General features: G+C 35.6%; 1 protein-coding gene across 1 annotated transcript; it reads right to left on the bottom strand.

Annotated features, from left to right (window-relative positions):
• Positions 1-3,344: 3,344 nt before the first annotated feature.
• Positions 3,345-16,471, bottom strand: LOC100375846 (WD repeat-containing protein 46-like). Its single transcript, XM_002740905.3, has 13 exons — positions 16,397-16,471; positions 13,678-13,875; positions 11,970-12,082; positions 11,095-11,182; positions 9,971-10,137; positions 9,425-9,575; positions 8,247-8,382; positions 7,603-7,702; positions 6,799-7,100; positions 5,883-5,977; positions 5,020-5,115; positions 4,156-4,263; positions 3,345-3,524 (listed from the first exon to the last, which is right to left on the bottom strand). Exons 1-13 carry the CDS (start codon positions 16,439-16,441, stop codon positions 3,399-3,401), a joined length of 1,725 nt encoding a protein of 574 aa, XP_002740951.1. The 5' UTR covers positions 16,442-16,471; the 3' UTR covers positions 3,345-3,398.
• Positions 16,472-16,551: the final 80 nt, after the last annotated feature.

The following is a 16,551-nucleotide window of genomic DNA, read 5'->3' as shown; positions in this document are numbered from 1 at the left end:
TTAACAGACATGTACAGGGTCATCTTGGGATGAGATGGTATTGAATTGACCAACTCAGGGTTAACAGACAGGTACAGGGTCATCTTGGGATGAGATGGTATTGGATTGAGCAACTCAGGGTTAACTGTAGTTTCCAGGGTCATCTTGGGATGAGATGGTATTGGATTGAGCAACTCAGGGTTAACTGTAATGTACAGGGTCATCTTGGGATGAGATGGTATTGGATTGAGCAACTCAGGGTTAACTGTAATGTACAGGGTCATCTTGGGATGAGATGGTATTGGATTGATCAACTCAGGGTTAACTGTAATGGACAGGTCATCTTGGGATGAGATGGTATTGCATTGACCAACTCAGGGTTAACAGACATGTACAGGGTCATCTTGGGATGAGATGGTATTGAATTGACCAACTCAGGGTTAACAGACATGTACAGGGTCATCTTGGGATGAGATGGTATTGGATTGATCAACTCAGGGTTAACTGTAATGTACAGGGTCATCTTGGGATGAGATGGTATTGGATTGAGCAACTCAGGGTTAACTGTAATGTACAGGGTCATCTTGGGATGAGATGGTATTGGATTGAGCAACTCAGGGTTAACTGTAATGTACAGGGTCATCTTGGGATGAGATGGTATTGGATTGAGCAACTCAGGGTTAACAGTAATGTACAGGGTCATCTTGGGATGAGATGGTATTGGATTGAGCAACTCAGGGTTAACAGTATTGTACAGGGTCATCTTGGGATGAGATGGTATTGGATTGAGCAACTCAGGGTTAACTGTAATGTACAGGGTCATCTTGGGATGAGATGGTATTGGATTGAGCAACTCAGGGTTAACAGTAATGTACAGGGTCATCTTGGGATGAGATGGTATTGGATTGAGCAACTCAGGGTTAACTGTAATGTACAGGGTCATCTTGGGATGAGATGGTATTGGATTGAGCAACTCAGGGTTAACTGTAATGTACAGGGTCATCTTGGGATGAGATGGTATTGGATTGACCAACTCACGGTTAACTGTAATGGACAGGGTCATCTTGGGATGAGATGGTATTGCATTGAGCAACTCAGGGTTAACAGACATGTACAGGGTCATCTTGGGATGAGATGGCATTGAATTGACCAACTCAGGGTTAACAGACATGTACAGGGTCATCTTGGGATGAGATGGTATTGAATTGAGCAACTCAGGGTTAACAGACATGTACAGGGTCATCTTGGGATGAGATGGTATTGGATTGATCAACTCAGGGTTAACAGACATGTACAGGGTCATCTTGGGATGAGATGGTATTGGATTGATCAACTCAGGGTTAACAGACATGTACAGGGTCATCTTGGGATGAGATGGTATTGAATTGACCAACTCAGGGTTAACTGTAATGTACAGGGTCATCTTGGGATGAGATGGTATTGAATTGACCAACTCACGGTTAACTGTAATGGACAGGGTCATCTTGGGATGAGATGGTATTGCATTGAGCAACTCAGGGTTAACAGACATGTACAGGGTCATCTTGGGATGAGATGGTATTGAATTGACCAACTCAGGGTTAACAGACATGTACAGGGTCATCTTGGGATGAGATGGTATTGAATTGACCAACTCAGGGTTAACAGACATGTACAGGGTCATCTTGGGATGAGATGGTATTGGATTGATCAACTCAGGGTTAACAGACATGTACAGGGTCATCTTGGGATGAGATGGTATTGGATTGATCAACTCAGGGTTAACAGACATGTACAGGGTCATCTTGGGATGAGATGGTATTGAATTGACCAACTCAGGGTTAACAGACATGTACAGGGTCATCTTGGGATGAGATGGTATTGGATTGATCAACTCAGGGTTAACAGACATGTACAGGGTCATCTTGGGATGAGATGGTATTGAATTGACCAACTCAGGGTTAACAGACATGTACAGGGTCATCTTGGGATGAGATGGTATTGGATTGATCAACTCAGGGTTAACAGACATGTACAGGGTCATCTTGGGATGAGATGGTATTGGATTGAGCAACTCAGGGTTAACTGTAATGTACAGGGTCATCTTGGGATGAGATGGTATTGGATTGAGCAACTCAGGGTTAACTGTAATGTACAGGGTCATCTTGGGATGAGATGGTATTGGATTGAGCAACTCAGGGTTAACTGTAATGTACAGGGTCATCTTGGGATGAGATGGTATTGGATTGAGCAACTCAGGGTTAACAGTAATGTACAGGGTCATCTTGGGATGAGATGGTATTGGATTGAGCAACTCAGGGTTAACAGTATTGTACAGGGTCATCTTGGGATGAGATGGTATTGGATTGAGCAACTCAGGGTTAACTGTAATGTACAGGGTCATCTTGGGATGAGATGGTATTGGATTGAGCAACTCAGGGTTAACAGTAATGTACAGGGTCATCTTGGAATGAGATGGTATTGGATTGAGCAACTCAGGGTTAACTGTAATGTACAGGGTCATCTTGGGATGAGATGGTATTGGATTGAGCAACTCAGGGTTAACTGTAATGTACAGGGTCATCTTGGGATGAGATGGTATTGGATTGACCAACTCACGGTTAACTGTAATGGACAGGGTCATCTTGGGATGAGATGGTATTGCATTGAGCAACTCAGGGTTAACAGACATGTACAGGGTCATCTTGGGATGAGATGGTATTGAATTGACCAACTCAGGGTTAACAGACATGTACAGGGTCATCTTGGGATGAGATGGTATTGAATTGACCAACTCAGGGTTAACAGACATGTACAGGGTCATCTTGGGATGAGATGGTATTGGATTGATCAACTCAGGGTTAACAGACATGTACAGGGTCATCTTGGGATGAGATGGTATTGGATTGATCAACTCAGGGTTAACAGACATGTACAGGGTCATCTTGGGATGAGATGGTATTGAATTGACCAACTCAGGGTTAACAGACATGTACAGGGTCATCTTGGGATGAGATGGTATTGGATTGATCAACTCAGGGTTAACAGACATGTACAGGGTCATCTTGGGATGAGATGGTATTGAATTGACCAACTCAGGGTTAACAGACATGTACAGGGTCATCTTGGGATGAGATGGTATTGGATTGATCAACTCAGGGTTAACTGTAATGTCCAGGGTCATCTTGGGATGAGATGGTATTGGATTGAGCAACTCTGGTTTAACTGAAGTTTCCAGGGTCATCTTGGGATGAGATGGTATTGGATTGAGCAACTCAGGGTTAAGTGTCCAGGCTGTCAAGGGTCATCCAGGGTTGTCATGGTTTGAGGTAGGGCAGTCTCTCATATACGACATTAAAATCATGTAACGAACATTCACACAAAAATTATTTTACACTTATTTTTCAGTTTTATTATAGACAATACAGATATGATAAATATTAACTGCTTTTTGTTTGAAATCTGTCAAGGGCACTTCTTTTTCCAAGTTTAATCTCTTCTTTTTCTTGCGCTTTGACCTTTTTCTGGGAGTCTTGCACTTTCTCGGATTCTTTACGAAGTGCATCCTGTGAAGAAAAGGAAGAAAAAAAGTTTATCACAACAAGTTACCAAATCCATGCCACCAATTCCAAAGTTCAATACATATATATTCAAAAGGAGTATCTGGGAAATTGTGCAGTCCAGCATAGTTTGTCACTTGTATTACCTACTACTGAATTTTGTTAAACTTTCATGGGATTGTGTTGTCGACGTATATCTTAAAATTTAATCTGTAAATCTGTACTTTGGTCTTTCATATTATGGTCAGTCCTTTAGATGAATATTGTGCTGGTCACTTGTTGCTGTTGACCCTATGAATACCATACATTGTTTGTCCTATGGACACTGGTCATGGTTCATCCTTAGGATACTATCAGTGGATACTATTTACTATAAGTGGACAGCAGTCAGTATCTATGGACAGCCGTCTGTATCAGTGGACACAGGGCGGTATCAGTGGACACCGGTCAGTATCGTTGGACATCGGCCAATATTGGTGGCAATGATCAGTAATACCAACACCAATCAGAATCAGTGAACATTGGTCAGTATTGGTGGACACCAATCAGTATTGAAACCATATTTGGTTGACACGAGACACTGGCATTAAACACCAGTCACTATGAGTGATACAAATCACTACCATATCATACTTACTCGTTTGTTCTCCTCGATAACACCTTTCTTTCGTTGTTCTGTTTTTGTAGAAGAACTTTTCCCCTTCATTTTATGCTTTGGCTGAAACTTAGCAGCTGGAATATAACCCTACAAAGTGAAAAACATACTTAATTATTGAATACGAATATAATAGGTCCAGCAGATTCAAATTGTCATGACAACCGTGATGGTTCAATTTGAAGACAGAAATCGTTATATCAACTGTGATGGGGAGACTTCCTTCCTGCAATTTAGGAAACTAGGAAATTCATTTTGATCATTTTAGTCACACATTTATGACAAATATAATACCATTCAGTCACATTAATAGCCTGTTGAATGACAAAATCAACTCATGCCATTTTTCACAAAATTAACTTACATATTTTAATCCAGATTTTTCAAAATAATATACACAATAGAAAAATGTTACCATACCATAATTTTGCTCTTTTAATAACATTATACACATACATAAATGACAAAGGTGTGTTAATGATCAAAATAAAAACAATATTTTAACAGAAAACTATAAAATTTAATATTCTGTATTTGTTTTTAAGCATACTATAGTGCATTATCTGAAAAGAATCCAGTCACCGAATGCAAATATAAGCTGAAATTTTACTTCGGCTGTCATTAAATTATGATAACAAAAGGAGAAAATTGCGTAATAATAATGTCATCACAAAATACCATAAAATATGCACGCAAGGCAGTACGTGATCACATCTCAACAATGTGGCAATGCAAAACCTGTTTTGAAGTTATTAGTTTTTATGCAGATTTTTATGCAGATTACAAAACTGTCTCATAATTTAATCTAAAATGTAAAGATTGAATGAATTTGATACAGAAACATACCAGGATTTCTTTCCTTTCTGCCAACTTTTGCTCCATGGTCACCATGTCAACTTCAGCTATTTTATGCGTATCCATGGTAATCATTTCTGGTTGGATCTGAAAGAAAAAATTGACAATTATGTAGATGTACAAGTCCTACATGTATTAATGCATTAATTATTCACTCGGTTTTAACTTTAATATTTTTGCTGATAAGTAAATTTTGCATGATTGACATAAATCAGTAAAATAATAATAAAGATCAGTTAAAACTAAGTGAATATGCCTAAAAGATCAAAATAGTGAAAGTACCGGGGTAAATGTGAGGTAAAAATAAATGGTTATATAGTACGTGACTTTGTAAAAATATTATTGCAAAATGGCTTAGTCTTTTCTACGAAACAAAACGAAGCGAGACCCTAACCCTAACTAGCATTTTTTTTCATTGGACTAATAATATCTGAGAAAATTTCACACTGTTAAACACGAAATGAATAGTGCCATCAATGTTCAATAATTCCAAAATGGCTGTCATGTCATGTCAGCACAAATGAATCAAGCTGCAAAGTAGGCGGAAAAGAGGTGGAAACTAAATATTCTCGACAAATTTATTTCTGTGACCTGGCGATGTTTGAAGTCGTTCAAAATTTAAGGTTAGGGTTAGGGTTTTGTTTCGTGGAAAAGACTGAGCCTTGCAAAATGTACAATGCATGTCAGCAGGTGATACTAATGAGTCAGGTAATGCCTAAACATTTCCACGATTAGAGTATACAAGTTTGTGATCTTTCATGACTAGAAGAAGTCACAAAATAGTGAGTCAGTGAAAGAAATTGCATATAATTCCTTGATGATAATAAATAATTAATCGATAACTTCTGACATACCTTCTCTAAGAGTGCTTTGACTTCCCATTCTCGTCGGGCTTTCTTAGATTGGTATGGATTTTGTTCTAATGCATCAAAGTTAGCTTCACCAGCCCCTGTTGTAAAATTAACCGGAAAGTTCATATTATTTTCAAAATCATTGTCATCTTCCCCAAGTACCGATAATTCTGCTTCAACATCAGCTTGCTTTGGTCTCAAATAATGATCAACAAGTTCCAACTTTTTGAACAAACAACATTAAAATAAAACAATCTCGTGAGAACAAATCATTGTCCCTGTCTTTAATTGGCTGAATTAAGATTCAATGGTCACCAATTAACTGAAGAGATTATTCACATCCTTATGGTTTGCCTTTGTATCAGTGGATGCAAGAAAGGAGTAGGGCATATTTTTTGGGAACTAAAATTGATTAAGGGTCAAAAGGTCAAAAAACAAAATAAGAAAATGTGCATCATTACGATTTTTCAAACAAAATCAGTTGATGCATTTCTCAGAAATAATGTTGATTGGACTCAAAATAGTGATCCCTGATTCAGTCAGTGGATGTTTGAAGAGAACAAACAAAAAGTACCCTCATTGTGCTTTGCTTAGTACTGTCAATTAGTCACAGAAATTATGAATCATTTGAAATATTAGGCTAAAATATATGCTGCACATTCTTCCCTACTGAATCTGTGACCCACTTACCCAGGGTGGAAACCAATCAACTTTTTCAGTGTTCAACCCCAGGTAAAATTAGAACTTGGGTTTTACTGATCATCAGTCAGACGCAACAACCACTATGTTATCAGTGATTAGCCTAGTATATAAACTGACAAATTTGATACAAAGAAAGTTTTTTATAGTTGCGAGAGAAAAGTATACATTGAGGGCAGTAGATGAGAAAAGTTTGAAAAGTTATTTTTACAACACATACCTGGTATGAGTAAACTCTCAAATCCATTAGTATGCGTCACACCAAGCACGTCCTCATAGGGACAAAACTGTAAATCTGTAATATTATATTTCATTTTATGCATCATATAGGGTTTGTCTTGTGACTGTGTACAGCAATCTTTATACACATCAACAATGTTACCACAAGCAGATGCAAGGAGTCCTCGCTGACTAAATGATAACTCTGTGGCTCCCGAGGCAATTCGATAAACCTGTAGCGGTTTGAATGTTCGGATATCAAAAATTTTTAGTTGTCTATCCTGCCCTGATGTTGCCATGTAACTGAAAAAGAATACACATGGTTATTTTTTCTAGAAAAACCTGGATGGTGCAAACAACAGCAGCACACATCTGTAATAATATGAGGTTATTACGAGGATACATCAAAGTATGCACGAAGACAGTACAGCTGGAGTATCGACTGACACGCAGCTTAGGTTGATGCACGACATACTGTCTGAGTGCATACTTTGAGGTATTCTCGTAATAACCTTATTATTATACATCTTTTTCTTCCAAGGATACATCATGGGAATGCCGAAATCCAAAAAGTTTAGAACAGAATCAGAAAATTTCTTTGTGTGGAGTTCGGGTCAAACCCTGATGGCAGCCATGTTTGTTTTTATTATTATAGGATGCTTACGCGTGTTGCATTTCCTTATATAGTAAGATGAAAATACCCTGTAAGATACCTCAAAATTACGGCACGCTGTAACTTATGGCATTCCGGTGATAGGTGTATAATAATAACATTTATATGAAAACAATGCTGGGATGTACTTACAGTCCACTTTTGTCGATGGCAATTGACCTCACAGCTGATTTGTGACATAACATTTTAACTATTGGTCCTTTCAAGTTAGGACTCCATAATGTGACTGTACCTAAATATTGCATACAGAACAAAAATAAATAAACAATGTACAAATCATTCCTTGAATTGTTGAACTTCCATGAATGTTTAAAAAAAATGTTTAATATATTTATTTTGGTTGATAATATCCATTTAATTCTCATTGTACATGCACATATGTGCATTACCGTAATTTGTCAAGAAAAAAAAATAGAAGGGGTGGTGGCAACATTTGGCAAGAGACGCCCTCCCCCCCCATGGAATTAACTCTTATCTGGTCAAGTTAATGTGAAAGTACATGAGGTTGGCAGAATAAGGTTTAATGTATGTACTGCCATGCTTTAATATGTTAATGACTATGATTAATGACTATTTACAAAGATAAAATGTATTTCTGAAATTAGTTTGGGGACTGTTTTATACACAACCTGGATTAACCATAAAAAAACAGTAATGGTAACAATGGTGGTAGAAATCAGAAGTACCCCAACTAAATCTGATCTTTTTGGCAAACAAAATACAATTAAGTGACTTTCATTGTCAATTGTAAAACTAAAATTAAAATGTTGTAATACCGTTTGTATGTCCTAGATGTATGATTGCATTATGAGGATTCTGTTTCATACAGTATAGTCTTCCAAGTTTGGTTCGAATTGACGCTACTTCTCGGCCAATAGAAACATCTAGATACTTCAGAAAACCAGTAGCACTCTGCAAAAAATAATAAATCATTGTGACTACATTACTTTGTCAGATTTGTGACATCTTGAACGAATTATGAACTGTTCAGAAACTAAATCAGTGTAAAAATTACAGTGTGTCATGTTTTCTTATTTCGAAGCATAGAAGCGCAAGTTAAAAGTTATGTTTGTAATTTTGTCTACTGGTAAAGGGTTCCATATATGGTAAAAATGTTTGTTTTTTGTTTCAGAGACTGTTTTATCAATTGAATAGAATCCACATTAATGCATGTAAACAAAAGCATTATTTAATAAACGTTGAATGAATAAAAATATACATTGTTGTATTAAATAATCATAATAGAAACGTAAAAAATAAAACATATTCAAATTTAAAACTATATCATCATGTCATCAAGAAAAGAAGAAACTTTTTTTCTGTGGCCTGAGTTAAGACAATCAAGCATAATTTAAAAAAACACATCAGTGAATTGCTTAGTTTGATCACAGAAATGCCCGTCATTTAACATAAGAGCCTGTACTACTGATTTATGTACTATGAGTGATGATGACAAAAATGGTTGCCAATGAGACAAATGTCAATGAATCAACAAACAAAGTAGGAAGGAATATGCAGATGGAATACACAAACATGACAATGTATTACAGGCATAGTTAAAAACAAATTGGCATGCACATGTATACCATCATGTCAGTCTTTATACTAACTAACATTCAGTCCAGTGTCTGAGAAATGAGACACACACTTATGAGTGGAACTCAACACAAGTCCCAGTTTTGGATTTTATCTGACAGGAACAGGATTTTGCAGCTGATCCAAAATTAAATTGTAAACCAAAACATTCACAACCACATTACTGTTTTATACACAAAAATAAATTCATTTTTGATTTTGGACTACTATTTTATAATTGCTGATGAAAAATACAGCATGATTACCATAACAATGAAGACAATACAGCTGATTAACATAATTCTATTGTTATGTTGGAGAGAATATTGAATTTCTGATCAACATTTTTTAGTAAGAACTAGTGAAATAAAAATCTTACCGCAGTGGCAAGTAGAAAGTGATAGGGTAGAAACTGCATTTTGAGAACATCGTTAAATTTGTTAACACAGTGTAGTTCAGTGCCCTGATTATCGTAAATATATAACCATTTCTTCTGTGCAACTGCCAGCATTGTCTCTATGTGTAACCATCTAAAATGAGAAAATTACAAGATTTAGACTATGACTGAAAATTTAAAAGCATTGTTTATGGATAATGTGATGAATTAATATGTAATATCATTAAATATTCTGAAGATTATCAATGACCTTTGGAATGTCTTGCAGGGGAGTTTATTCTGTGATGAGATATATTGCAGGATTTTATTCGCACATAATCTATTTTGGTAAAGACAAGTCTAAGTTTGACTGAAAGGTGACAACATTTAGACCAACTTGTGTGCAGTGTAAAGTACCAACAATTGGAACAATGATATCATTGAAGCACCAATGAATTTTATTGTATAATATCAGTTTCCACCAATTGCTAATCCAGTATTTGTTACATCAAAATACCAACAATTAATTTCTACTTGTTTTAAACTTACTGTACTTCTTGTATAGTTTCCATGACATTAATTTCAAAACTTGGACGTTTCGTTACCCAATCCATGGCAGCCAGGTGTCCTTTTCTGCCACCTAGTAATAGATGTCTCCCATTCCTTGTGTAGTCAAGTTTATACGGCCCAAACTGATTCAAAGTGAGATCAAAATTCTGAAAAACATCAACAGAAAATTATCAAGCCAATTAATTAGAAACACTGTGGTAGGATTATATACAATAGCTAAATTTTAATGATAAGGTAACTATTATGCAAATGAAATGGTAAATAGTATGCAAACTATATGCTAAATAGTATGCAAATGTATGCTGACTATTATACACAAGATATGCAAAACAGTATGCAAATTATATGCTAAATAGTATGCAAACGTATGCTGACTATTATACACAAGATATGCAAAACAGTATGCAAATTATATGCTAAATAGTATGCAAACGTATGCTGACTATTATACACAAGATATGCAAAATAGTATGCAAATATATGCTAAATAGTATGCAAACGTATGCTGACTATTATACACAAGATATGCAAAACAGTATGCAAAATTATGCTAAATAGTATGCAAAGGTATGCCGACTATTATACACAAGATATGCTAAATAGTATGCAAATGTATGCTGACTATTATACACAAGATATGCAAAACAGTATGCAAATATATGCTAAATAGTATGCAAATGTATGCTGAATATTATACACAAGATATGCTAAATAGTATGCAAATATATGCTGAATATTATACACAAGATATGCAAAACAGTATGCAAATGTATGCTGAATATTATACACAAGATATGCAAAACAGTATGCAAATTATATGCTAAATAGTATGCAAATGTATGCTGAATATTATACACAAGATATGCAAAACAGTATGCAAATATATGCTAAATAGTATGCAAATGTATGCTGAATATTATACACAAGATATGCAAAACAATATGTAAATATATGCTAAATAGTATGCAAATGTATGCCGACTATTATACACAAGATATGCAAAATAGTATGTAAATATATGCTAAATAGTATGCAAATGTATGCTAAATTGTATGCTAATTAGAATGCAAATTATATGGTAATCTGCATGTAAGTCGTCTAACCTTTGTTGCACTAGAAATATCCACTGCTTGTCTTATTTCTTTTTGTGATATTTGATGGGTTTCTTCATCTTCATCAGCTTCCAGAAAACTTAATAAAAATAAAATAAAAACCAAGGAAAGATATATCTTATGAATTAATGACAGAGCAATTTAATCTATTCATAGTACCGGTACATGTGCTCATGTAAAGTATGCATATGGTTAAACTAATAATAATAATACTGTATTTGGTCTATGACTAGCACATACATACTTACACTTAATGTACGGTAATACTAGTAAAGTAATTTATTTTCACTGAAGAAATAAATCCAGTGAAAAAATCCAGTAAATACACTTTTTTCTTTCTTTATTTGAGATTCAACTGAAAAATCAGTGAAAATATACTTGATACAAAACATACAATACGTTTTCTCAGTGAAAATTACCGGTAACTCCAGCTAAAAGAATTCAACAGTACTGTATTTACTCTATTAGTAGTACATGTACTTACACATAATGACAGAGGTGTGTCTGTGATTGAAACATGTCATAATTTAATGATCCAGTATACAATATATGTATGTATGTTTTTGGTTTATGTGCACTTCTATTAGATCAGTGTAAAAATAATATCTATAGGGGAAATAAAATCATCCATCTTCGAATATAAATGTGAATGTACTGGTTTCAAATTTGTCTCACGTGAAAAAGTAATGACAACACATGTGATTACACAGTATGTGAGTCTATTCTCTGGCTTACTTTTTGTATAGAAAATTGTACAAAAAACATACAACTGTGAGGATCATGTAATCACCAACAATTTTAGAAAATATATGTCACAAGTGTAAAAGCCACATCCATCATTAAGCCTATAGAAATTAAAAGCTTACCCAGCTTCTTCTGTTAACAACAATTCTGAACGAGCAGCAGATTTAACAGCCTCTGCATATTTGTCTTCTAGTCGCTTCATAGAGTGTCTGTGTTTGACGTGAGGGATGGATTCCTGCAAGTAAATATGGTTTAACAAATGTGTAAGTGATTTTATTTTAACTGTTTATCTTTCAAATGGTGTGTAAATAAATAAATAAAATTATATTCTGATCAACAATGAGAGAATGTGTTGACAGTTAAATTTTATTTTACAGTTTATTTCACTAGTGTTCAGAGAAGCGATGTTCCATCCAGGACAAGTATATATTAGCTTTATTTCAACCACCATGATCACCCCTCTAATTAAACCAACACTATTCACTTGGGTGTGAAAATCTTTTGTGTATGTGACTTCCAGTGTCTAGTCACTTCTGACGCCTTGCTGCTCGAGTTTTTAATTTTAAGATTCACTAAAGAAAGGAGTGTAGCATGAACTTTAAATTTTACATAAATTACGGCAACTACGAGTGAGATGCCAGTTTCCGTCCTGACTTCAAAATGTCAACAACTCGTGTCAAACCGCGTGCCTTGTCGTTGGACTGTAAAGTCCAAATGATCAAAGCAATTGAGTCTGGCATTCGTCATGCCGATGTCTGTCGAAAATTTGATGTTAAACCCTGTACACTGTCAACGATTTTAAAGAAAAAAAAATGATGTTTTGAAGATGTTCGAACACAACAAAATTGAGCCAAGCCGGAAGCAAATGCGGTTTTCAGCAGTCGACGATGTTGAGCAGCCATTGCTGAAATGGTTTACTATTACCCAAACTCATCAATGGCGGCTACGCTCCCAGAGATATTTCTAATGCCGACGAAACTGGGTTATTTTTCCACCTGATGCCCAATAACACATTATCATTCAAGAATGACGTATGCTTTGGAGGAAAGACAAGTAAAGAAAGATTGACTGTGATGCTTTGCGCAAACATGGGTGGATCTGAAAAACTCAAGCTTCTGGTCATCGGAAAATCAAAAAACCCTAGGTGAAATCCCTACCTGTCGATTACAAGGCAAGCAAAAAAGCGTGGATGGTTAGCGATTTGTTCATCGAATGGCCACACAAACTGGACAAGAAGTACGAACGCCAGAAAAGAAAAATTCTCATGTTCATCGACAACTGTCCCGCCCATCCAGCTGTCAAAAACCTCAAAGCCATCAAACTTGTCTTTCTCTCGCCTAATACAACTTCGAAGCTGCAACCGATGGACCAGGGCGTGATTAGAAATTTCAAGTGTTTTTACCGCCAACGAGTTGTTCAGAGAATATTGGTGAATCTTGATTCAGGTGAAACCCCAGCCACGATCAATGTCAAAGATGTGATCGACATGCTTCATTCATCCTGGCACAAAGTTACCGATACCACCATTGCCAACTGCTTCAGAAAGGCGTCTTTTGTACATTTGCCAAATCCTTACATGGAACAGGAAGTCAGCCTTGCCGATTGTGGAGACATTACGGCCGATAACACCAGTGATGTTGAATGTTTATGGGACAATTTAGCTCATCATGCAATCATAGCGAAGAAGACATCGAAAATGTCGGCCCAGACATCCCTGTTGACATCGAACTGCCTTCATCGTCGGAAGCTATGGATTGCATAGTAAAATTACGCACTTATCTTCAGTCCCGTGAAAATGTTGAGAATAATGTTAACAAATGAAAAACTCACCGATTGTAAATCAATCTTTTTGCCTCTTACATATTTAGTAACTTTTTCCTTTGGTACAGGTGCAGGACCTTTAAATGGATCAGCACTTCCTCGTTCAAACTTGTGTTTTTTATTCCGATGACTTCCATCTTTTAATTCTTCGTCTTTGTCTAATGTTGGAGTTTTGTCTTTACTAGTGTCATAATATCGTTGAGTTCTCTATCAAATGAGAAGAAATATATATGAAATGTACTTGAATGTGTATATGGTGTAACTTTGTTCATCTGTTCCTTTGATGTGCTCCCCCTCAGCCATGGTTTATTGTGTGCAAATCATTGCTTTTGTAGAAATAATAAAATAATATTAAATGCATTAAATCTTTTTTTTCACTGTTCACGCAAGTTGTCGTTAGCAATGGATCATATAGTTTTGAAAAATGCCAAAGGTTTGAATGAATGTCTTAATAATCAGTAAACCGATACTTTTTCATCAAAAATGCTAATAGAATATCAACGTGACAATTGGTGCACGACCAGCCGAGCACGTCATACGCCATACACACAGCACTGTACGTAAGGCTACTAATGTGCATACTAAGTTACATGTACCGGTAGTACAAAACTTGCAAACTAATTAGCATATTATTTTTCAGGACTGATTAGCATCTTTGTTTAGATCACCTATACAATCAATCCTTTGTTCAATTAATTAATTTATTAACACTTACTCACCCCCCCCCCCCCCCAGAGAGTGGCAATGGTAACAAGGCAATGTGATCATGGCGATATTGAAGATGAAAAACTTTTTCTTTTGAGCTTATGAACAATAACATTGCTCTGTCTCTATATCTTAAAAATACCATATACAAAGCACCGCCTGTGTAACCCCCTGTGTAGGGAGAACCTTTACTTTGATTTAGTTACACTATTTTTATCTTACTGTATCCACAGCAGATAACAGTTGCATAATGAACTATTATTATTAGTAAAAGTAAACAGTATTAATACACTAATAAGGAAGTAATAAAAATAAACTAATCTACAAAAATCAGAATATTAATTAAAAAAAAATAATAATAAAACAACTCCTTCTAAAAGAAAGAACCTATACCAACAGTTCCGAATTGAACTATGCACAAAACTAAATTTAACAAGCCATGCATGGGCACAGTCCCCGTTAGTTATCAAATTTAAGATATATAGTTTTGTTTACAGTAATATAGCTGGAAAATATAACCATGTCAGGAATATGATTTTTTTAACATTAAATTGATTGACATTTGTATCTGATCGTCAAACAAGTACTTGTCCATATTGAGAGAAATTGCTCTGGAACAGCATTCAAAATCAGCCATTTTGAATACATGTATATATATAACATGATGTATAACGAATATAATGTTTGAATATAATCAGTCAAAGCATTTAAGAGATATGGCTCTAGAAGCCCAATCATTAAAACAAAATGGCCGCCAGTCAGCCATTTTGAATCCAATCTGAAAAATAAAATGACGAGCATCAGGAACCCGTAATGTCTAATGTATGTACCAAGTTTGAACGAAATCCACCCATAAATGCTTGATATTTTATGATTTTTTAGCACAAAAATGACCACCATTCGACCATTTTGAATAGGGTAGTCAAACCAATATATCTGTTTATCTATGACATGATGTATAATGAATATTTAAAATTTGAAAATATTATCAGTCAAAACAAGTCAAAGATATGGGTCTAGAAGCCCATTCATTAAAACAAAATGGCCGCCAGACAGCCATTTTGAATCCGATCTGAAAAATAAATGATGTGCATCAGGAACCTGTAATGTCTAATATATGTACCAAGTTTGAACGAAATTCATCCATAAATGTCAGAAATGCTTGATATTTGATGATTGTTTAGCACAAAAAAGGCCACCATTTGGTCATTTTGAATTGGATCATCAAACCAATATATCTGTCTATCTATGACATGATGTATAATGAATATTTGAAATTTGAACATAATCAGTGAAAGCAAGTCAGAGATATGGCACGACAACCACATTCATCAATACAAAATGGCCACCAGTCGGCCATTTTGAATCTTATCTGAAAAACAAAATGATGTGCATCAAGGTGCTATAATGTCTAATGTATATACCAAGTTTGAACAAAATCCATCTGTAAACAGCCGAGAAATGCTTGATTTTGATGATTTTTAGCACAAAAATGGTCGCTATTCGGCCATCTTGATCTTCAGATCATGAAACAAATTGATGTGCATATGTATAATATCATGTATGATGTATGTGTGAAGTTTGATTGTGATTGGTCCAGGCATTTCTAAGATACAGATCCGGACGCACGCACACACGTACACGCACGCACGGACACACGGAGGTCAAAACATAAGTCCCCGTTTTCGGACTGCGTCCGAACGGGGACTAATAAATTGTTACTAAGGGCATCTTATTTTATAACCTTCAAGTATTACTAATGAACATGCTGTGGGTGCTAGTTGCATGGAAATTTGTAATATGTTAGTTTACAACTAAAAACACACAGATCACGTAAGTTTTGGTTCAACTGTGTTTACACCGGAAGTAAGCGGCAGAGCACGTGTGGGAAAAGTAATCGTTCCGACACGAACCGGGTGTATAACTATGCATCGCTTTATCATCATCAATTATCATTGAGTCGGTGTATTTCGCGTAGAAGTGACATTAAACCATGAATGTTGTCTTGATCACAATATTTTACCTTTTTGTTGGCTTTCTTTGGAAGCACAAATTCATCGTCCGCCATTTTGAATATAGGTGTTTGTTCGTTCAAATTATTTATGTTATCTCCACTTTTTTTTAGGGAAAACATTGGGTAAAAACAGTGAAATTACCATGATACTGAAAAACAGTTAA

The sequence above is a fragment of the Saccoglossus kowalevskii genome, chromosome 17, assembly GCF_978046115.1.
Source record: "Saccoglossus kowalevskii chromosome 17, keSacKowa6.1, whole genome shotgun sequence".
In the NCBI taxonomy this organism is placed as follows: domain Eukaryota; kingdom Metazoa; phylum Hemichordata; class Enteropneusta; family Harrimaniidae; genus Saccoglossus; species Saccoglossus kowalevskii.
This window is presented reverse-complemented; position numbering and strand designations above follow the sequence as displayed.

What these genes read in the sequence shown, in the direction of transcription:
- LOC100375846 (XM_002740905.3), bottom strand. Translation starts at nt 16,441, where the DNA reads ATGGCGGACGATGAATTTGTGCTTCCAAAGAAAGCCAACAAAAAG. An exon ending in TTGTTAACAGAAGAAGCTGG is followed by an intron (nt 11,183 to 11,969) that starts GTAAGCTTTTAA and finishes ATTTTTATTAAG; the next exon opens with TTTTCTGGAAGCTGATGAAG. An exon ending in CAGAAAGGAAAGAAATCCTG is followed by an intron (nt 4,264 to 5,019) that starts GTATGTTTCTGT and finishes TTCACTTTGTAG; the next exon opens with GGTTATATTCCAGCTGCTAA.